At 39.7% G+C, this 25,098-nt stretch overlaps 1 protein-coding gene across 8 annotated transcripts in view; it reads right to left on the bottom strand.

Moving 5' to 3' along the window:
- Atp9b (ATPase phospholipid transporting 9B (putative)) overlaps window positions 1-25,098 on the bottom strand; it is a 189,670-nt gene that overhangs the window by 117,571 nt on the left and 47,001 nt on the right. For all 8 annotated transcript variants that reach the window (XR_004768406.1, XR_003482992.2, XR_003482993.2 and 5 more), the window contains 2 exons: window positions 16,341-16,435; window positions 3,168-3,248 (listed from right to left, as the gene is read on the bottom strand). Coding sequence is in view for 5 of the 8 variants with exons in the window: in XM_035440311.1 (XP_035296202.1) it covers window positions 3,168-3,248; window positions 16,341-16,435 (176 nt within the window). In the remaining 3 variants the exon portion in view is untranslated. The remainder of the gene's footprint in view (window positions 1-3,167; window positions 3,249-16,340; window positions 16,436-25,098) is intronic.

The raw sequence follows: 25,098 nt of genomic DNA, 5'->3' as shown, positions 1-25,098 counted from the left end.
TCATAATTCATTTGACTTTTGACCCTACTTTTTGCTTATTTCTGACATGAAAACTCTTATTTTCATTTACCCAAATGTATCAGCTTTTCAAAACAATTCTAGATTTTGGATCACAGTGAAAAACTCTTAAGACACTTCATTATTATAAATGTTTTCTTCCAGTATTGGAACAATTTTTAATTTCTCTTTTAATCAATTCTTTAATTTAAAAGCTATTTAGGACATATTATTATTACTGAAAATTGAGCAATTTCTAAGAAATATTTGTTATTTCTTTCTAATTTAACTGTACTGTGGCTAGAGAACAAGTGAATGGAATTAAAAGAAATATACTAAGATTTGTTTGACCTATTTTGATAAATTTCCCACATGCCCATGAATATATTTTACATTCTACTATTGAATGATATCTTCCATAGCTGTCAGTGCAACTGGCTTCAAAGATAATCTTCAAGGCTATTATGTTCCTACAGATTTTTTATACCTGTGTATACCTGTTAAATTAATTACTAAGAGGGTAGAGAAATTTCCAATGACCATTAAATATCTGACTCTTTCTCCTCCAGTCCTAAGAGTTGGCCTCAGGCATTTCAAAGCTGTTGATTAGGTACAAGCTTATGCTTGAATGTCCTAACAATAAATTAACCCTTTCCTCAGTATCTTCTGAAAGCAACTTTTTGTGATACTGCTATAAGCAACTTCATTTTTACTTCGTCTTAGCCTAGCGTATATTTTCCTTTCTTACTTTTAAGCTGTGAGTGATTCTAATGTGCTTTCTTATATATACCATATATTGGGATCTTACTGTGTACAGCCTGACAACCCTTGCCTTGGAAATGGCGTGTGGATTTTTTACATTTGGACACAAGTTATTAAGAGGTCTCTAAATTTAGGTTCCAAATGCCTGGAGCTATTGTGGTAGTCTAATTCTTACTTACTTCTAACTCTATACTGCAGTTATATATAAATATATAGGATTCCATTTAAATAATATATCCAATAGCCTGAATTATACACCACTGTATATATTTGGTATAAGAGATCCTTTTAGACTTGATCAGGTACCTTGCAATGGAACTGCCAATAAAGTCTGAGGAACCCTGGTGGGTTTTCCCCAAATAATTCCCAGCACAGGAGAAACAGAGCAGCCACTAGAGTAGGATGTGCAGCTCCACCCTGACACCCTCAGTGACCAGAGCAAGAGCTGGTTAAGTGCTCCTCCCCTTGGATTTTCCTTTGCTTGTTTTTAGAGGGTTTCTATTAAATGAAAAGCTTGCTTTCCCCTGCCATCCCATTTCTTCTTTTATATGCAGTACATAGGTTCTTTCTGTTCAAAACAATGTGTTGTTTCCTTGAACCAGACACACAGAGGGATTCCATTCTCATGATGGGAACTGGGATCTCTTCTTAGCTCACACAAGGCACCTTCTTAGCAATCAACTATGAGCCCCAATCACTCTGTGGTGGTGTGGGGCTGACTCTCCTGCGTGCTCCAGGGTTGTCTCCCTTCCTCACTAAGCTTCCCAGACATACCACACCTTTAAGGAGGCCACTTCTGCCTCACAAATTTCCCAAACAGTCATCCCGGATATTTTCCAAAAGCCCCTTGGTGATTAAAGAGCTACCCTCACCAAATCTATACAGAGGACATGTGATCCTATGTGAAAAAAGGGGCCTTCTCTTCAGAGAGCAAAGCCCCTCTAACATCAGTGTTCCAGGGTGACCTTTTTTTTTCCTTCCCCCATCCCGGAAACCAGCCTGTCACAGACTCTGCTAGTTTGGATTGTACCTCACTTCGGGAAAGAGAAATGTGAGGACTTATCAAACCCAAGTTTAACCATGCAGTAAAGAAGGGTGGACTCTACCCACTCTCATCGTTGGCAGGTGTTGTTGTAGGTCTGTCGGAACATAACGTTCAGTGCCCACAACCATCCTAAGGTGAGAGGGAATCTAAAACAGCCTTGTAAAGTCACCGACCTGGCAATTCCCCTAAGCTGAAGGCTCTTGTGCAGCTTCCTCCAAGAGGACTGACTAGGGTTCCTTCCACTCCAGCATCTCTACCCGCAATGGCACACTCACCCTCCTAGGCTCTCAACAGCCTACTCTGACTCTAACCTTGAGGTCTGCAAACATCTGTCTAGCAAATATTGCCAACACTTAGGAAGCCACAAGGCATACAAATGACAAAAGAAAGAGAAAGACGTGTAGAAAAGGAAGAATGCCAACAGTATTTAAGAACTGTGATGAAGGTTGGATTAATTTTTTATTGAGAGACACCTATTTGTAACAGCTTCTCTTACATGGTAAGAGGTGTTCTAGAAGAATGTGATGTTTTTTCCATAATATTTTTAAGAAAGCACAGAAAGGCCAGAGAGCATCAAGTGCACATGCTCTTCCCATTTTTCCATGTACATCTTGGTTTGGACTCTACAGCATGCAGGCCAATAAGCAGCTACAAAGTGACAGCCATCTCCCCTGTGGACTGTGAGTGCCTCACAGGTGTCCTCAGCTCATGTCCCTACAACATGTATATTAACTGTCAAATAATTTATCACCTGCAATTAGTTTTGCAAATGATAATGATCACTAGCTAAATTTTGTATATAATAACAGTAACGAACATATCCAACCATGCTCCAATACAAAAAAAAAAGTCATATGATAAAGTCCCTTATTTAAAAATTGGTTAACAGTTATCAGCTGTTAAAATAAGTATTCAGCTCTTAGAGGGCTTCAAGCTTTCCCAAGTCTCCATAACAGCAAGCATGTGGAACATAGAAGTGAAGGACTGTATAAACGCATACACTTGCATGTAAACATGTTTTTATCCTCCCAGGAAATAGGAAGCTAGAAGTGCTGGGCACATAGGTCATGAACTATTATCTGAAACCAAGATTGAATTTGCTACACTATACTGTTTTTCTGACTCCTATCCTGTGGGAACAGGATCTTATCAGTAGTACATGTGCTACAAACCAAGGAGACAGCACTGGCTGTACTCCACAGACACAACTGTCACCTGGGAATCGCTAAGAGCTTGACACATTTTACAGTTTTTGCTTCATGCCTCAGAGCTTTGGTGTGAATTATTCTCTCTAAACAAAAGTCCACTACCTTAACTTACACAGATGCTCAATATCTTTCTACTAACCAAATATTTAACTTACCCTGGTAAATGTTCCTTCAAAACTGTGAATATCCAGTTGTGGCTTCTGAGCATAAACATAGGCACTGATAGAAAAAAGGTCCTGGAACACAAAAAATAAAAATGAACATCAATCTTAGGACTGAACACGTGTGGTCGCAGTAACTGCCAACACATGAAGCTTCCATACCACACACCACCCTTTGATATCGGGACATAAAGAACAAGCAACAGCCCTCATTCCCACACACATCAACATTTACAAGCGTGTGTTTCATTTATTATATTAGACATCAAATGACTGAATAATGGCACAATAATGAGAGTGTCATTCGAAGCACTTCATGATAATTTAAAAATCATTCTCAAGTTTTCAATAATGCAGGCAAGTCTCTGCTATTAGGTCAAGGGCAACATTTGTTCACATTACTTAAAGGTCATTAAAATACATCCTTAATCATAACATGTGTTTCATTACAAATAAAATTGCTTCTTGTTCAATAAAAATAATTAAATGTAAATGGTATTGTTTACTGCTATATGGATCTTTTGAAATAAATCAGCAAGTCATGATTTATTGAAAATTGTTGGGCCTCATGGTTGTTAATAAATTTGCTTGATCACAAAGGCCAGAAGCATATTTCCCAAATGTCTACAGTGTCTGGAAAGTGCTTTGCCAACAGGGCAGCAGCAAGTAGAAACCGTATCTGGGACTGAAGAGCAGCAGAGCAGCCTTGATCACTGGACCCCCAAGCTCCCAAGCTCCATGCTCTGACCACTTCAAGCAGGTTCACCTACCCTGCACCACACTGTCAGGAGCTGTAAGGACAGTACTGGGGATGTGACACAAAGAATCTCCAAATCCATCACTCACAAACACAGAGTTAAAGCAAGGGACAGCTATGGCATTGTAAACTATGAAATGATGACAAACTGAACTGCCTGGCCACAGTGAAATCACAGCTTCCTTTTCTATGAAAAAGAATAGTGTGTCTAGCTTTATGATGGTCTGTGGATAGGAAGGTCAGTTCTTTTCTAGGAAATATTCCTGTTTAACACCAAATAAAAAATTAAAATGTCTTCATTAATTAATAGAATTATTTCACTATAATTACTCATAATTCCTATCAAACCATATTAGGTTAATATCCTCCAAATATTGACTATAATGAAGCCTGACTTCCTATGGTGATAAAGTCATTCAAGTCATAGACAGAAAATAGTATACTGAATATTTTTATTATTTTACTAGCACATAATTCATATGTATATACCACACATAAATATAAAATTAAGTGATTTGATACAGACATCCACCTATGGTCACTGTCACACAACACTCCATTACTTCCAAGTGCCCACTCAGCTCCCCCCTCTCCTCCTCCCATCTCCATTCTCCTCTTCTCCTACCTCCTGGTCCTCCACGTCCATCCTCCATATCAACCTTCCTTCAGCTCCGCCCTCCCCCTCCACCTGCATTCTGCTCTACGTCTACATTTCTCTACATCCATTTCTAGTTCTACTTTCCTCCACATACACCTCTGAGGGAACTGGAAGACAAGAAGTCATTCTAAAGAGATACTTGTATCTCTAGGCCTGACTATTGGAGTGCAGAAACAATAGATACTAAAGAAATGGGAATTTCCCCAGGAATCTCATGGTGGGAGAAGTAAAGGGTGTCAGCCAGAGGGTGAAAGAGAATTCAAACAGTTTTATCTCCTTGTCAGACCACCTTACAGGGAGACCCAATCATGGGTCAACAGTGGTAGGCTCGACCCTACCTTGACTACAACTGCTTTGACATGTGTGTTCTTGGCTCTCTGTTGGAACTTTGATCTCACTTCAGAATCCCAATGATGGACCTGAGAGGTTTCCTGGGTACCCTGTCCCTCTGCCCAATGTGGCCACACTGAATAAATCTCCTTTTTCTGCTTTCAACTTCTAACTGGCTCTTTTAATTGGTTTATGAAGGACAAGGGGAGGGACCTGACTTGAGCACAAGTTGTAACTCCTAAGTTTGATAATAGCCCCTCTACTGTTCTGTCTCTACCCTCCTCCTCTATCTCTACGGCCCTCACCCTCAACCTCCACTCTGGCACTCTTCAAATGCTAATTTGCTCTTCCAGAATTGCTTGGGTTGAATCACAAAACAACATATTCTTGTTAAGCTAAGTTTCGATTTTCTTTCAGATTCTAACGAGGTTTTTTATTCTGCATTTTCTTTTCTGTTACTTTTAGTAAAAAATCAAATCTATCACAAAATTATCACTTAGTGTGGCCAATCCTGAGCTGCCTCTGCCAGTGCACCCCAGGGTTCTTGAAGGATATTTAGGGAAGAGAGAGAAAGTGGAGTCATCACACCCTTAGAACCCTTGTAAAATATCCCTTTTAGTTTCCCTCAGACACACTAGGAAGGAAATGATGCAAGGGGTTATGTGCAGACCACAAGGAGCAACATTCACCCCAGCACAGGCTTGCAAGTCCCTTCAAATGACAATGTATTTGCCTTTAGGTTTCTCCTTTCTACATATTTTTATTGTGTGTACGCCAGGATACACAGGCCACAGCACAAGTGAGAGGTTAGAGAACTTCCGGGAGGGAATCGGTTCTCTCTTTCCACCATGTGGACTATATGGGATTGAGGTCAGGTCAGAAGGTTTGGTGACAAACATCCTTGCTAGCCATCTCACTTGCCCAAGTTTATTCTTTTTAACTAATTATGAAAGAGAATAAGAAGACAGTTGTCTTACATTTAGGGTAACACAACTTTATTTTGCAACATAAAAATAAAATAAAAATGGAAAACCCTGAAAAGGAGGAGGAGCATGGTTTTCAAAGGCCTGAGAAAACGAGAAAGGAAGGACTGCCCTGGTTGACGTGGGAGGTGGGAAGGAGCTGACTGGCCTTCACTAGAGCACACAGAGGGCCCACAGACTCAACAGCATGGTGGGCGTCTTCATCTGGGGATCCCTGACATTCAAGAACCAGTCTGGAATAATTCAGTAAGTGCAGCATTATAAATGCTAATGACCCTTTTGACTCCACCTACTGACAGGCACTTGAAGCGATTAAGAGCTGTCAGGAAAGTAGTATTAGGGCACAACAGGAAACCAATCAGTGAACAGGAAAACATGCTGGTGTTGACCCAAACAAAATCTAACATATCCATACAGCAAAAGATATTAGGAAGCTAGCAGTGAAAACACAGACAAAAAGATCTTATTCCCAAGGTCTAGGGAACAGGCGCACCTGCCTGTGAATGAGGACTGGAAACCATGTAACCAATTGAGGATAATTTTAAGTCTGTAGGGAAAAAAAAACAAAAAAAAAAAAACAAACAAACAAAAAAAACTTGTTCAGGGAACAGTACTGGTGCAGGTGGCTAACAGGGTTTGGTGGTTTAATTTTGATTTCTCACTCAGAAATTCACCTGAAATTAATGCTGACAATACTGACTACTTGGACCATCAAGGATTACGGAGTTTCCCAACTAATGTTTCAGGTTTAGAGCCAAATTATCTTGAGTTAACTTTAGTCCACTCCCCAACTTAGTAGCCATTCACTGTCCACATAACACTGACCTATTAACATCTTGTGATCACTCGGTAAATCATTTGGAAATGTACTGACAGGCAAATCACTAATTTCCACCAGCTCAAAGGCTAAGAATATCATCAAACATCTATGCCCTATAACAGAAATATCCCCATGTCTCAGCAACCTAACTACCTACCTGATATTTCAAATGTATTTAAAGTGCATTGATTTATGACCAAAAAAAAGAAAAAAAAAAAAGAAAAAAAAAAGGCCTTCATGAGGGTCAGTAAGGTGTCACAGTGGGAAAGGGCACTTTCTTAATGATCTCAGTTTGTTCCTGGGAACCTGCATGGTGGAAGAAGAGAACTACTACCACAGATTGTCCTCTGAGCTCCACCTGTGTACTGTGGCACATAGAAGCCCACACAGAGACACACACAAAATAACACAAAAGTTTTTAAAAGTTCATGAAACTTTTAGATAGAACATAAATTTAAGTAGACTGAATATGTGTTTCTAGGCCATGGCCACTCAGTTTCTGCTCCTGAAAAACAAATAAAAAACCAAAACAAAACAAAAAAAAAAAAAGAGAGAGAGAGAGAGAAGTATAACTGTCTCTTATTATCTTTGAGGTAAGAGCTGCATTTCTGTACTGACACTAGATAGATTACAAGTTTGGTATGAAAGATAAAAATTACTTCAAAATCATGTAAACTAGACTAGTGCAAATAGTCTCAGTGTAAAACTAAAGCAGTGTTCACTTAGAAACAGTTTAAGATACTGATAGGCCATGTCTCCCAGTCCCTTTTTACTCTTTATTCTGAGATAGGTTCACACTGAGTGTTCTAGCTGGCTTTGAGCTCACTCTGTAGCTGAGATGGGACCTGAACTTGCAATATTGTTGCCTCAGTCTCCAGATATGACAGACCTGACTAAACTTTTTTAAGACAATCAATGTGAATTGTAAACTGCATCATTCATGATGGTGCATGACCTGGGGACCTAGGATGAGTTTCAACTTGAAGCCCAGCCTAGGCCACATAGTGAAACTCTATCACAAAAACAGACCACAAAACTTGAGAAACATTTAAGAAACCTTACGTTAAAAAATGATCCAAAACATATTCTTGAATGTCCTTTTGGGCCACCATTACATATGGTATAGTCTCCTAAATGTGTCTGCTCTGGGGAATGTATGTGATATGTTAATGGCAGCCAGGGCTGAGGGTAAACTGTGAGGGAGTATCCTCCATTTTATTACTTGAGACATTTTAATAGACATAATGCTATTAAGGTCAGGAAATATTTATCCTGATCTCTTTTCTGAAGGAATGAAACCTTAGAAAGAAGGCTGAGCCGTATCTAATGCAGAGGCAAGAACAGAGACGAGGCCCTGACAGAGAGGCTACCTGGCCTGGGCAAAGACAGTCTTCTTGCAGGTGTTCCCCACTGACAAAGACAAGCCTCAAAAAACAAAGCCTGGGTCCAAGTGGTGTTGAGTTGACTAATGAGAGCTGCTTTCTCAGTGAAAACAACTGTAAAAATGGATTAAATCAATGGAATCTTGAAATTTTTCAGGAAAATGGATGGAACTAGAAGAAACCATTCTGAGCAAGGTAAGCCAATCACAAAAAGACAAACATGATACGTACTCACTCATTTGTGAGTACCAGCCTACAATCCACACTGCCAGAGACGCTAGTAAACAAGGAGGACCCTAAGAGAGGCATACATGGTCCCCTGCAGAAGGGGAAAGGGACAAGATCCCCTGAGCAAATTGAGAGCATGGGAAGAGGGGGGAGGGAGCAACGAGAATGAGAAGGGAAGAAGAGGAAGGATGCCGAGGTCATGAGGGAGCAGGAAGGTTGAGTCAGGGGAAGAATAGAAGAAAGGGTATGTGATAGGTAGGGTTTTAGTTGGGGTGGAAATATGGGACACCGTGAAAAGACCAAACCTAAGAATAATAGGTATGGAAGAAGGTGAAGAAACACTGCTCAAAGGCACAGAAAACATATTCAACAAAATCATAGAAGAAAACTTTCCCAACCTAAAGAAAGACATGCTAATGAAAATACAAGAAGCCTACAGAACACCAAATAGACTGAACCAAAAAAAGAAAGTCTCCTCGCCACATAATAATGAAAAAATCAAACATACAGAATAAAGAGAAAATATTAAGAGCAGCACAGGAAAAAGGTCAAGTAACCTATAAGAATCACACCTGACTTTTCCATGGAAACTCTGAAAGCCAGAAGGTACTGGATAGATATTCTACCTACATTAAGAGACCATGGATGCCAGCCCAGACTACTATAACCAGCAAAGCTTTCAATCAATATAGATGGAGAAAACAAGATATTCCATGACAAAGCCAGATTCAAACAATACATATCCACCAATCCAGCCCTACAGAAAGTTCAGGAAGGAAAACTGCAACCCAAGGAAGTTAACTACAACCAGAAAAATATAGGCAATAGATAACCACACTTTACCAACAGCCAAAAGGAAAAAGGGATAGAATCCCACACATAATTTCGCCACCATCACCAAATCAAAAACAAACAAACAATAATCAATGAACAATCAATGATCATTAATATACATCAACATTAATGGTCTTAACTCGCCTATAAAAAGACACAGATTAGCACAATGGATAATTCTGCAGCATACAAGAAACACCTCAACTTCAAAGATAGACAGTACCTAAGAATTAAAGGTTCGGGAAAGATTTTCCAATCAAATGGACCCAAGAAACAAGCAGGGGTAGCAATCCTAATATCCAACAAATTGGATTTTAAACTAAAATCAATCAAAAGAGATGAAGAAGGTCACTACCTACTTATCACAGGAGAAATCCATCAGGATGAAGTCTCAATTCTGAACATTTATGCTCCAAATACAAAGGCATCCACATTTGTAAAAAAACATTACTAAAACTCAAATCACACATAAAACTGCACACACTTATAGTGGGAGACTTCAACACCCCACTGTCACCACTGGACAGGAACATCAGACAGAAACTTAACAAAGAAAAGAACTAACAGAAGTTATGGCACAATTAGATTTAACAGATATCTATAGAACATTCCATCCAAATACAAAACAATTTACCTTCTTCTCAGCACCACATGGAACCTTCTCTAAAATCGACCACATACTTGGCAACATAGCAAACCTCAACAGGTACAAAAAATTTGAAATAACCCCGTGTCTTATCAGACCACTATGCTTTAAAATTAGAATTCAACAACAACACGAACTAAAGAAAACCTACAAACTCAGGGAAATTAAGTAACACCCAATTGCACAATTCATGGGTCCAGTAAGAAATAAAAGAAGAAATTAAAATTTCCTAGAATTCAATGAGAATGTGGACACAACATATCCAAACCTATGGGACACTTTGAAAGCAGTGCAAAGAGGAAAGTTCATAGCACTAAATGCCCACATGAAGAAACAGGAGAATAATAACGCTAGAGAATTAACAGCACAACTGAAAGCTTTAGTAAACAAAGAAGCCAATATACCCTGGAGGAGGAGATGCCAGGAAATAATCAAACTGAGGGCTGAAACAATTAAAATGGAAACAAGAAGAACAATACAAAGAATCAATATAACAAAGAGTTGGTTCTTTGAAAAAATCAACAAGATAGACAAACCTTTAGAAAAAAGTTACCAAACAACAAAGAGTGAACATGCAAATTAATAAAATCAGGAATGAAAAGTGGGACATAACAACAGACACAGAGGAAATCCAGAGAATCATCAGGTCATACTTCGAAAGCCTATATTCCTCAAAACTCGAAAATCTAAAGGAAATGGACAATTTTCCGGACAGATTTCACTTACCAAAATTAAATCAATAGCAGATAAGCAACTTAAATAGACCTATAACCCCTAATGAAGCAGTCATCAGAAGTCTCCCAAACAAAAAAAGCCCAGGGCCAGATGGTTTCAGTACAGAATTCTACCAGAAATTCAAGGTACAGTTAATACCAATTTTCCTCAACGTATTCTGCACAAAGAAGCATAAGGGTCATTACCAAACTCTTTTTATGAGGCTTCAATAACCTTGATACCCAAGTCATACAAAGACACAACTAAGAAAGAGAACTACAGACCAATATCCCTCATGAACATTGATGCAAAAATTCTTAATAAAATACTGGCAAGTCAAATTCAAGAAGACATCAGAGAAATCATCCATCACGATCAAGTAGGCTTCATCCCAGGGATACAAGGATGGTTCAACATACGAAAATCCATCAATGTAATCCACCATACAAACAGACTGAAAGGAAAAAAAAGAAAAAAAAAACAAAACAAAACAAAATATGATCATCTCACTAAATGCTGAAAAAGTCTTTGACAAAATCGAACACCCCTTCATGATAAAGGTCTTGGAGAAATCAGGAATAGCAGGAACATACTTCAACATAATAAAAGCAATATACAGCAAGCCAATAGCCAACATGAAATTAAATGGAAAGAAACTCAATGCAATTCCTCAAAAATCAGGAACAAGACAAGGCTGTCCACTCTCTCCAAACCTCTTCAATATTGTCCCTGAAGTCCTAGCTAGAGCAAAAAGACAACAAAAGGAGAGCAAGGGAATACAAATCGGAAAGGAAGAAGTCAAACTCTCACTATTTGCAGATGATATGACAATCTACATAAAGATGATATGACCCGAAAAACTCTACCAGGGAACTTCTACAGCTGATAAACACCTTCAGCAAAGTGGCAGGATACAAGATTAACTCAAAAAACTCTGTAGCCCTACTATATACGGATGACACATTGGTGGAGAAAGAAATCAAAGAAACATCACTCTTTACAATTGCCACAAACAACATAAAATACCTTGGGGTAACACTAACCAAAAAAGTGAAAGGCTTGTACCATAAGAATTTTGAGTCTCCCATGTCCTCAGGAGTCCCAGTGCATCCTGGAGGCTCCTGGAATTGGGACAGCATCACGCGAAAGTGCTTCTGCTGCCTTCCGCCACTATCCTCTGTAGTGCTATATGTTGCATTTCTCTCCTCACACCAGATAGCAAGTGGGGAAAATCGGGATCTATAAAGCATGTAACACCCCAAGAAAGAGCGATGACAAGGCTTTCCCCGCTCTTCTCCCACTGGGAACTTAAAATGAAGTTCAAGCAGAAGCCATTCACAGACTGGAACACAAGAAGAAGAGGGACTTTAAATGGAAAGATCTCCCATGCTCTTGGATAGGTAGGATCAACATAGTAAAAATGGCAATCCTGCCAAAAGCAATCTACAGATTCAATGTGAACCCTATCAAAATCCCAACACAGTTCTTCACAGACCTTGAAAGAACAATTCTCAACTTTATATGGAGAAACAAAAGACCCAGGATAGCCAAAACAACCCTGTACAATAGAGCAACTTCTGGAGGCATCACCATCCTGACTTCAAGCTCTACTACATAGCTATAGTCCTGAAAACAGCTTGGTATTGGCACAAAAATAGACAGGTAGACCAATGGAATACAGTTGAAAACTCTGATATTAACCCACACACCTACGAACACCTCATTTTAGACAAGCAATCCAAATATATATGCTGGAAAAAAGACAACATCTTCAACAAATGGTGCTGGCACATCTGTATGCAAACATGTAGAAGATTGCAGATAGACCCAAGCCTTTCGCCCTGCACAAAACTTAAGTCAAAATGGATCAAAGATCTCAACATAAACCCAGCCACATTGAACCTATTAGAAGATAAAGTGGGAAATACCCTTGAATTAATTGGTACAGGAGACTGCTTCCTGAACATAACACCAGTAGCACAGACACTGAGGTCAACAATTGATAAATGGGACCTCCTTAAACTGAGAAGCTTCTATAAGGCAAAGGACACAGTCAGCAAGACAAAACGGCAGCCCACAGACTGGGAAAAGATATTCACCAACCCCACATCTGACAGAGGGCTGATCTCCAAAATATACAAAGAACTCAAGAAGCTAGTCTCCAAAACACCAAACAATCCAATTAAAAATGAGGTACAGAACTAAATAGACAATTCTCAATAGAGGAATCTAAAATGGCTGAAAGACACATAAGAAAGTTTTCAACATCCTTAGCCATCAGGGAAATGCAAATCAAAACAACTCTGAGACATCATCTTACTCCTGTCAAAATGGCCAAAATCAAAAACACCAATGACAGTTCATGCTGGAGAGGATGTGGTGAAAGAGGAACACTCCTCCACTGCTGGTGGGAGTGCCAACTTGTACAGCCACTTTGGAAATCAGTATGGTGACTCCTCAATAAAATGGGAATGAGTCTACCACAAGATCCAGCAATTCCCTCCTAGGCATATACCCAAAAGAAGCACATTCCTACAACAAAGACATCTGTTCACTGATGTTCATAGCAGCACTATTTGTAATAGCCAGAAACTGGAAGCAGCCTAGATGCCCCTCAACTGAAGAATGGATAGAGAAAATGTGGTACATTTACACAATGGGGTACTACTCAGCAGAAAAAAACAATGGAATCTTGAAATTTGCAGGAAAATGGATGGAACTTGAAGAAACCATTCTGAGCCAGGTAACCCAGTCACAAAAAGACAAACATGATATGTACTCACTCATATGTGGATTTTAGACATAGAGTAAAGGATTACCAGCCTACAATCCACACTGCCAGAGAAACTAGTAAACAAGGAGGACCCAAAAAGAGACAAACTTTGTCCCCTGGAGAAGGGGAAAGGGTCACCATCCCCTGAGCAAATTGAGAGCATGGGAAGAGGGGGGAGGAAGCTACGAGAGTGAGAAGGGAAGAAAAGGAAGGATGCAGAGGTCATGAGGGAGCAGAAAGGTTGAGTCAGGTGTTGATTAGAAGAAAGGATATGTGATAGGTAGGTTTTTTAGTTGGGGGGTGGTAGTGGAGGAAGAGAGGGAGAAGAGAACTGGGATTGTCATTTAATCCAATCTTGTTTGTAATTCAAATTAAAAAAAAAAAAAACACTGAACATGCAAAGCAGGAAAGTGTGACCTTTGTGACAAGGACAAAAGTTTTCAAATAGAGATATCCAAAAAACGACAGAGATGATGAAATTCCTAGCAGCAGAATTAAGTACCATGAACTGATGAAAAAAATCCAGTCAGGTCTATACCTAGTAAAGAAACACAATATGTAGTTAAAATCCTTTCCAGAGAATTTCAAAGGTAAATCTGTTACATACATAAAAACCAGCAGGGACTACTCATGACAACTATATCAAAAACACAAGATGCAAAAAGACTCCATACAATATTATAAGGCAGCAGAGTGGAATTTAGCCCATTCTGTGGTTGGCACAAAAACAATGCCCGTATAAAAGCAAGAGACATTATGTATTAGTATATTACTAAAGGTGGAAAAAACACAGGATCATCTCCAAAAATACAGAAATGCCTCTGAAATAAAATGGAATATCCATTTGTTACTGTTAGGCCTCAGGCTGTCCAACAATCCAGAAACCAGATAAAACTGAACAACAGGAGGATTTCTGGAGTCAACGTTCCTGGGGAACTTGTAAAACCACTTCCCTTCTGCAAAAAAAGGAATCCCTTCCCTCTGGAAGAAGTGGCATATGGCTACCTGGGGTTGCATATCAAAGCTGACCTCCAGGCCCCCTCAGTACCCTTCTTACCTCCTCCCCACCCTAAACTCCCTCCAGCTCCTGGGCCTCCCTCCCCAGCTGCTCAGCCTTTTAACTTGACTGTTGTCTGTCCAATTCTCACTTCCAGTTTTGCTCTGCTCTGTCCTCTCTTGTGATCTCACCATCTTCTCTCCTCCTCTCCCATTTCCCTAACCCTGGCCATGTCCACTCTGCTGGCTATGTCCAACCTAGTTCTTTCTCTCTCAGCTCTGGAGTCTTCCAGACATCTCTGGGGCTGCTCGCTCGCTCTCTCTCCCCCCACCCTCTCTCAATAAAAATCTTAACTATATCATAGGGCAGTCATGTCAGCAGTTTCTTTACTACACCCCGTCACATACAGTTATCAAGCCTCTGAGCAAACTCGACTAGGTAAAAAATGTCTTCAACCTGATCAAGAACATCCATGAATAACTGAGTACCATAGTCATACATGAAGTCGAATGCAACCCTGAAAGGTGAGGATGGTATCTCATTACATGTTTTCTTTGAATGGGGTGGGGTGGGCTCAAGATTTAATGCTGTTCCTCAATAGCTGTCCACCTCTCTATGTTGAGCCTCTACCTTCCTGAAATAAGGATTTTCCTGCATGCCTGCCTTTATACATAGGTGAGAAGGATCAAACACTGGCTTAACCATCACAGGGTATTGATTACTCTCTACATTCTGATAGCAAGGTCCTACTGCAGAAAACACCAACTATTTATGTCATCAAACACAGAAGAATTGAGCTGGTGCCCAATGAGCAGCTTCTCCCCTACTGACAAAGCTTCATGGTGCCGCATGGTGCTACTAGAGAAGACAATTAATCGTCAATGTCACCCAGCGAGAAACCCTGTATTCCTTCACATAGGAAGGAATAAAGAAACCTGGTTAGAGTCCAGTTGGTTTTGGTGAAGATGTAAAGATAGAAAACACTGACGGAATGAACTCTAAGCTTAGAAACTACCTTAAACACAGACAACACTAAAATACCCCAAAAAGCAAAATCTGCCCAAGTCCGACACACAGTGGAGGAAGCACCTGTTGTCTATGGAGGTCAAAAACCACACAGTTTACTCCCTCAGAAGCCCTTCTTCTCTTGGCAATACTGCTGAGTTAAAAGGCCACTCTTAAGCAATTGCAAGCTTTCTTCTGTCCATAGAAGGCCAGCAAATCTTGATTTGCACTATAAATAAACTAACAAGAAACAAGCATCAGCTGTTACAACTGTAGTTTGTTTTTAAGTAGGGAGGGAGGGAGGCAGGAAAGAGGGAGGAGGGAGGGAAAGAACAGGTAAACTGGCAGAGGTGCTTCTGACAAACAGGAGAGCCTCTTTAGAAATCACTGAATCCACAAACATCTGTGATCCTGTTCTAGGCCCTCAAAGCTTCCCTGAGTGTGTGGGGGGGGCCCACTAAGCAACTGTGATCTGTTGTCTGAAAGGACCTCCCCCTTCCCTCAGCATAAAGGACAGCAGTGCTCATGTCCTCCACATCAGAGTCTCCTGTCCTCAGAGGGACAAGCTGCAGGCTAAGTCAAGGCTGTTCTGTTCTCCCAGAATACCTTACCCTGACTAAATAAGCAGCCAGTTCTCAGCAACAGATTCACCTGCCTGTTAACACAAGACCTTAGCTTTTCAGATGACTTAACTAAGAAGCTTGTAACAAATAAAAACAGAAGTCTAAGTGTCAAATCAACAGCACATGCAAAACCACCTAAAACAGGCTACACACTAGGAAACCACATCATCTGTAATGACCTTGAGGAAAATGAAATTACACAGGAACTTCCTTACCACCAAGAAACCACTGCTAAAGAGAGAGAAGGAAGGAGGGAGAGAGAAGGAGAGGGAGGGAGGGAGGAGGAGGGAGGGAGGGAGGGAGGGAGGGAGGGAGAGACACACACACAGAGAGAGAGAGAGAGAGAGAGAGAGAGAGAGAGAGAGAGAGAGAGAGAGAGAGAGAGAGAGAATGAGAACAGTGTCCATTAGTGCTCACCCCTAGGGCTGGTAGCCGTTGTGTACAGCTCACTGCCACCTTCAGCTTCCAGTCGGTCTCACCATCTAGCTGGTCCGTGCGGATAAAACATGAACCTTGGAGGTAGAGGAGAAAACATCAGCATCTGGAACCGCACTGAAGAAGAGTTCTCCTGGGCTATAAGTGTTTTCAGAGCAGATTTCGGCACAGTGGGACCCAGAAAGTGATTCATCTAAATAGTCCAAAGAACAAACAGCTTTAAAAGCCCTCATTTCAGATGGTATCACTTGGCTCAGAGAATAAATCTGTACAAAGACAGCCATCAATCTATTTTTCAATCACTTACATCCTGTTTAGTGCCTTTGCTTTTCTTGTAGTGGTAGTGATGGTGATAGCAGTGACAGTATTTGTGCCTGTTTTGCTTGGTTCTATGGCTCAAACCCAGGGCCTTGAGCATGCTAGACAAGTGCCCAACCATTGAGCTACAACCTGCCCATGCCTGTTAAGGTTCAATATCAACTACTATTTTATTTTAGAAAGTTATCTAGATCATTTCTACTTTTAATCTATGTTTTGATGGTGACAAGATAATAAGATACATACAAAAATATCTCAGAGTCTGACATTACATTGGTAATAAAATGTTAATTGACCAACATAAATGTTCAGTAATACAAGCACAGCAAAATGCTAATACCCAGGTAAGTACTATTGCATAATAACAAACCCATCAAATTTCAAAAGGGGGAAAATTTGAATCACAGCAATCTAATTACTCAGACCATACTCATCATCCCTTTTCTCAGAATTGATCCTAGGAAAAAAGCAAACACAAATGCGCTAAATGATACACATAGAACATTTGCTGTAACTGTTTACAATAAGGAAAGGTTGACACAAGGATTAGAGAACTAGTGGAATAAAACAGCAGAGGCAGCAATTAAAAGAGGACAAGAGCAAAGAGCTCAACATTACAAAAAAGATCCATAGGCACATTGTTAAGTGGAAAAATACAGTACACACACACAGCGGGGAGAAGAAAGGGGACAAAGAGAGAGGGAGAGACAGAGACTTGTCAGAGGAATGGGGGCACATACTTGCAATGTCAGTACTTGGGTGGTAGAGACAAGAGGATCTGGAATTCAATGGTACCCTCAGCTACACAGAGCATTTGAGGACAGTTTGGACTACAGAACACCCTGTCCAGGGGAAAAAATAAAACATTATGTTTAAGAAAAGAGAGGGCAAGGCATGTGCAATCAACATTTTTAAAGTGGGATATTCTTGCAGTAGTAAGTGCTTTCTTGAAGGGGGGGGTTGATAAGTACTGACATAATGTGGGTTGGGGGTAAAGGAAGAGAGAGGAAAACAGGGTACTATATAGATGTATATTCATTATCATTATTCAATATGTATGTTCATTATCTGTGTGCTGTGTCATAACTACAAGTACGCATATTTGCGTCCTTTTGTGCCTCTTTCTGTGTGCATGTATTTTTTATATGCATGCAGTATTGTGCATCCACAGGTATTTGTTATGTATTCATACATGTGCTTCTGTGCTCTGTGTATAAGTACACCCGTATGTATCTGTACACATACACACTGTTACACACATGCACAAACACAGATATGTGAAACATACCTATATAGGGAAGAAGGGACCAGAGGAATAAATAGCACAGAAGCTACAGCCTTCCCGATCATACCCTACAGGGTTCATTTGGAAATTACACATACTTTACATAATTTAAAGAACAAATTACAATAAGCTTGTGATAAAGCAATTCTTTTGTTTTGTTTTGTTTTGTTTTTCGGGACAGGGTTTCTCTTTGGCTTTGGAGGCTGACCTGGAACTAGCTCTTGTAGACCAACCAGGCTGGTGTCTGGAGATCTGCCTGCCTCTGCCTCCCGAGAGCTGGGATTAAAGTCAAGCGCCACCACCACCCGGCTCGATAAAGCAATTCTTAAACAATAAGACGAAGTACATAAAACATAACAGGATATAGACTACTTGTACTGCACTTGTTAGTGCAAGGCCTTTGATTCAATCCCCAACAGCACAAAAAGCAAAACAAAGAATCATCAAATTCATACTTAACCATGGCGAATGATTCCAAGTTACTTATAAACTTGAATTATAAAAGGACACCTACAAAACCCACAAACCTCACTATACTCCATGCATATTATACTCCAATATGAAAAGGTGTGCACCTTGTAAACAACTGAAAGTCCCTTAGACGTCCTTCCATCCACCTCTCCTGTCACTGCCCCTCCCTCCCCACTGAAGGAACACTACTGACAACTCCACCTCCCAGGTGTCTGTTCTCAGCATAGTATCAAAGTCACCATTAATTTTCAGGCTCCATCTACTCCCTCCCTTACCAATTCGGCTACTGGAAGGCCTGGGGCTATATCTCTATATTCTATCAATACCATTCACCAGTATTCTGAGCTCATCTTACACTGCAAACATGTCAGCCTTTGGTCCAGAGGCACAGGAGATAGCTTCTGTTCTGCCCTAGGCTGGAGCCACTTAGTCAATGCCCAGTGCTACAGCAATGGAGGATACAGACAGGGAGTTCTACCTTTCCTGCTCACTTGCAGCTGCAATAAAACCCAACTAGAGATTTCTGTCCTTAGGATTCCACTGGCCTTGAGGTAGCTCCCTAAGAAAACCATGGCTTGTCCTTCTTTACTTACAATGTTTCAAGACAAGGAGCATGAGTATGGGGGAGAAGAGGAATGAGCCCTGCAAGTTTCACAGAATGCCATCACTGTTATTTTTATATAATTTCAAAAACATCCTACATGTTCAGTGTTTCCCGGGCCACTAAGACTTTGGCTCTGCTGAATGGCTGTTTCTGGGAGAATCCTTTGGAGTGTGTCCCAGTCCCTTCTCAAGGCTCCTAAGAGCCTAGCAAATAGTTTCTCAACCCAGAAAGAGTCTGATCCAGGAACTACCTGAGAAGTTTCTATACATGTTGCCACCTTTAAAAAGATGGCTGCACAGCTTCCAGTTTTTCCAACAATGCCCCTGTTAGTAATGAACCTTGCCAGGCCCCAGTCTTCAGGAAAAGGTACAGACATCTTGTCCTCAGTATCTGTTTCTCCCCCGAGTAGATGCTCTGGGCCACTTCTCTGGGCCTAGAGAACACTTGCTCTTCAAGTGACTCTACAGTATACTTAATATAGTTGTTTGAATCAGAATGGGCATTAGGGAGTGGTGCTACTTGACAGAGATAAGGAGGTGTGGCCTTGTTGGAGGAAGTGTGTCACTGGGGGTGGGTTTTGGGGTTTCAAATGCTCAAGTCAGGCCCAGTGTCGCTCTCTCTCTTCCTGCTGGCTATAGAATTGGATGTAGAACTCTCAAGCTATTTCTCTAGCACCATGTCTGCCTGAGTGCTACCATGCTCCCCATCATGACAACAATAAACTAAATAAACCTCTGAACTGTAAGCGAGCCCCAATTAAATTCTTTCTTTTATAGGAGTTTCTACAGTCATGGTGTCTCTTCATAGCAATAGGACCTTCACAAATTTCCTTCACCCTGATGAAGCTCACTGGGGTGACAAGAGTTGTGAGCCTGGAATACAGCTCCTAGATATGTCTAGGAGCCGGTGGCAAAAGGTTGGTCAATTGTTCTACCCCAAGTCTACTTCAACAGGGCATCGGCAACATGGGTCTGGGGAAAACAAACACAAGCCAGTTCCTCCTAGTTAGGGCCTTTGTCTTAACTTGGGAACTGCAGATGCCTTGGGAGTTGCTGAACTCCTGGCTACAGGGTCTACAGTAGATATCAGTTGCCATTGACTCAGTCTATTCTTTTTGGGAAAAACATCTGAAAAATACCGAAACAATTATTCTCAAGATATATCTGAACATTTGATATTAGCACAGGGGTTCTCTTGAGCAAAACCCAGAAGGCCTACCTTAGTTTTCAACCAGCAACAATTTATACTTGGCAGCTTTAAGAGACACTTGGTTTCCACAACAGTGCATACTGGGGATGATCCTGGAATCTAGTCACATAAAGACCTGGATATTTTCAGCAAGCTACAACTCAGAAAAGTAACCCTATGTTAGTTATTGTTCTCATTGTTGTGAACAATGCCTGTCACAACCACAGGGAGCAAGATGTATGGTGACTCATGGTTTCATCAAATTTAATTCATGGCCATTTGGTCTCATGTCCTAAGGACAGCAAATCATTATGGCAGCAAGACAGTATGGCAGAAGACAATTGGCCATATGACCAAGGACAGGCAGAAAACAAGAAGCACTAATGCTGGATATGTTTTCTACTTTTTCCCTTTTCGGGTGCACTCAGTGGTAGCCCTCACCAATCTTTGAAGTAATCTAAATTCTGTCAAGATGTAATGAAGGGTTAACCATAATAGACCCACAAACAAAACTTAAGGATTCCTATAGTGTAGCAGAAGGCAGAAGGAAGAATCAGACACCCCGGAGCCAAACAATGATCTGACAATGTACTACCTGTTGTGCCATGTAAGGTTACATTTATATTAGGAAACCTTGCTTTTGTTCTTTTTTTTCTTCATCTACCCAATAAGAAAAATATCTTTGAAATCATGCTGTAAAACTTATAGGAAAAATTTCATGAAGTCTGCCAAGAATGTATGTTATGTAAACTCATTAACTGATTGTTTATTACTTTTATTATTTCTGAAATCTGAAAAGACAAAAGTAGGTAAGACTATATCTGCACATAGCTGCATCCAATAACCCTTTCTACAGCACAACCATCTGAAATGAAAAGAGGTCATGAAAACCCATGCCTATAATTACCTTGTTTCTCCTTGATTGCCAGAGAAGAAACAATGTCTGTACCAAGCCAGTGAATATTCTATTGCTTCTACTCTGTAGAAAGATCATTTTGTTGTTGTTCACATAAAACATTTTCAGTTAACCATAGCTGCCAGCAATTTACTGTCTCAAATGTGCCCCAACGCCAGAAGCACATCACTACTTTTTCTTTAATCCCTTTAGCTATCTGAGCGTAGGCATTATCATTGTGAAAATGACTCTAAGAGTCTGAGATCGGAATCTGCTCTGAAGCCTGGCAAGACCAAGAGCTTTAAGAAGATTTCTCAACTATTTGCTTTATCAGTTGATGTTGTGTTAAGGATATTCACCTGAGTACATGCACTTTGGAAGAGGTGCATAACTGAATAAACAAACTGCTTTGCACCGTCAAAAGGATCATGAAAAGGAAAGCATCCTTCACATGCTGATTAGAAAAGCTAAAGAGCAGTAAAAATGCAGATCAGGTAACTCTAAAGTTAATGTTTACTCAGGGCTGATTCTTTTTCCATAGTAAAGGTGAATATATGTATTCTGATGAAAGAGTAAATGAAACTTCAATGGACTAGATTCTAGTTTCCGCCTGTCCACTGCTAAAAACTCTTCCCAAAATTTAAATAGGAACAGGTGAGATGCTCCGAAATATCTTCCATTTCTAACACAAAAGCAAAACCAACACATCAAACACTAAAAACACAATAAGCACCGCAATTTAAGTCCTTTAAAGATAAAAGGTATGTGCCATGTTAAGTATGTACAGACTATTTATGAAATTTAAAGAGTAAGTGAACTGAGGAGACTGAAAATTACTAATTCAAGTAACTTATGTGATAGAGGAAAAGCTACAACAAAATCTGAAGTGTAGTCATAGTAGCTTGTCTTACCAAGACCAATCAAGTAATTTCTTTTTAAATAGAAAGTACTAGCTATAACTGATACTAGTTAAAGCTCAGTAAAACTGAATTATTAAATTGACTGTTTATTTCCTATTACAGATTTCCTATGAATACTTGATTTTATTTTGTATAATTGACAAGAGTTGACAGGAAAGGACAGATTTAATGACCTCAAATTAAGATCAGCTAGTATATGTGTCCCGTTAAGAGCCAAATCGAGGGATGATCAAGTGAGGGACCCTGTGAGGTAGCGAGGCTGTCACAGCATTAACAAGTCATCCTAAAGCATCATCCGACAACTTGCAATAGCTCACATATGCAATAGCTCTGAAAGAGATGAGCTACAGTGTATGCCCTACAAAAGAAAAATAGACATTGACTTGGAGTTCATAATGTCAGATCTCTGACTACTGAACTTGATTTTTAAATATTTATAAGACTTGATGACTGCATGAAATTTTTAAACTGGTGGCAAGATACATCTTTCTATAGAGATAAGGTGGATGAGAACAACGTGTCACTTACCTAGCCTCATCCCATTAACAAGTGACAGCAGAGGCTCTGCATCGTATTCCAAACACTTAAGCTATAACGTTATCACTTAGATACAAGTGAAAAGGATATTGGCATTTATAAGAGATTGATGAAAATTAGTTCTAAAGCATTCATTTCTGCTAATACCACTAAAAGAACTGTGTGCACTCAGGAGATATTTGATCTGAATTAAGAAACTGATGGAACAATTGATTAATTGGAATTAAAGTCATCAGTCACCGGGTCCATCAACAGCTCCATTTACATTCTAAACAATCCAGCCATGGCTCAATAGAATACTCTTATTAATACCCAGTCAATAAAATGCCATGAATTGACTTAATATGCTGTATTGACAAGCACCTGGATGCTATTGTCCAGCTCTAAACCACGATGTTACACTTAGGATTCCTACCTGACCAAAGATTAGAATTTTATCATAAAAAATGATATGCTACAAAGGATTTTTTTAAAAAACTAAAATTGGAAAGCAAAGAAATAATGTTAGTAAATAACACAAAAAAATCCTGAATGTTTATTTTCTGAAAATACCTAGACAACAGTGAAACTTTAGTTAATTTCTTAAAATCACACAAAATCACTAAAACCACACAACTACATTTTGCTGACCTTCATATAAAATGCCCCTCTATGCCCCAGGGAGAAGAGCTATAAAACAGCATGAAATACAATTGCCCAAGTAAAGCCAATCTAGGGAAGAGGAGATGGCCAAGAGGGTTACAACTGGATAAAAACCTGTGGTTATGTAGAAACCCAGTGATGAAATATCTCAAGAGTTGGGCTACTGTAAAACAAAGGGAAGAAGGAATGATTGTGGTTATTAATGAAGAAGACCTTGAGTTGGAAGCTGCTGGTCTTGAGGTGATAGGCAACCATGTTTAAAACAAGATTAGCTGAAGGTAAATGTTACATTTTCACTGTTATTTTGACAAAGTTTTACAGTTAAAAGAGAGCAAAAATTACTCAAGAGTTTCTGAAACTAAGAATCCAGACTGAAGGAAATATTACGACAAATTTGGAAGATATTTGATCCATTTGTAAAAGGAAGACACAGAAAAAAGCAATCTGATTTCTCAATATCTGCATATGAATGAGTAGTAATATTTTAACAATTAAATTTGACAAACAGAAGGCTATAACAGAACCATAAGAGGTTAAGTCAGACTACAACTACACTGAGGTCCTAAACTCAAATCTACAAGTACTCATGTAGGATTAAGTATATAACTAATAAAAATGTAATAATCATGTATACTGTGTACATTTTTCTAAGGCAAAAGAAAAATCAGGATTCTCAAGTGGATTCATGACCATCAAAATACTAAACATCATTAGCCCACAGAGACGAACCTTCCCAGGAACATGGGAGTCAGGGCAAGGCTGGAGAAACAGTCATTGACTGGACTGCTCCCTATCTGAGGCTTCCACAAATAACTCGTCTACTAATACTCTGATGTCCCACTCATTCTCTGCCATGCCACGATGCAATGAGAAATGAGGAGAAAATTGGCAAATTTCCAAAACTATCAGGAACTGCATAGTTTTAAAAATGGTGTTCTCAGTTTCCTGCCCTCAGATACCATCTCTGAAAAAACAAAAAAATCAGCATTTATAACCATCTTCCAACTTTACAGTACTGTATGCCGTTCACAATTTACTCCCCAACAAAATTATAATCTTTTCTTTTTAAAAGTAATTTCCCAAACCATTTTTGTGTTTAGAATATTGTTTTTGTTTGCCTTGCTTGTTTTTTAAAACAGCATCTCACCCTGCTCAGTACAGGGAGCATGCGCGCGCGCGCGCGCACACACACACACACACACACACACACACACACACACACACACACCCACCCCATAACCCAAATTTGGGTGAGTCAGAATGAGACAACAGCAGAATGACTTGGAAATCATGGCAGAAGCAAATCTGGGAACTTTACAAATGTGGAAATTAAACAACATATTAATAACAAAACAATGGATCAATGATGAAAAGTCAAGGGATTAGAGAATACTTTAAGAAGTATGGAAATGAACAACAGTGTGAAGCTTATGAAGACAATGAGAAAAAGTGCAGGTAGAAATTCATAATTGTAAACACCCACGTTAAAAATAACCAAAACCGACAATCTAAACTTTCTACCATTAAGAAGCTACAGGCACAGTATCAATCTGAACCAAAAACAGACAAAATGAAGAAAATGGCAGGTGCCATTAAATGAAATAAAGAACAGTCAAACAACTAAAACAAATCATTGAAACCCAAAGCTAGTTCTTCCAACAGGTCAATAACATTGACAACCTTTTAGCCAGAGTAAAAAAAGCAAATGGAAGACTCAAATTATTAAAACCAAGAACAAAGGAGGGAACATCACTACTATTGTTATAGAAACCGTTTTTAAAAGATCATGAGGGAATTATTGTGACATGCCTATGAATTAGAAAACCTAAAGGAGACTAATTGGGAAAAAAAGGACACAAACTACAAAAACTGATTCAAGA

Source organism: Cricetulus griseus, chromosome 2, assembly GCF_003668045.3.
Source record: "Cricetulus griseus strain 17A/GY chromosome 2, alternate assembly CriGri-PICRH-1.0, whole genome shotgun sequence".
Taxonomy (NCBI): domain Eukaryota; kingdom Metazoa; phylum Chordata; class Mammalia; order Rodentia; family Cricetidae; genus Cricetulus; species Cricetulus griseus.
Note: the sequence above shows the minus strand (reverse complement) of the source record. Positions and strands in the feature narration are given on the sequence as shown.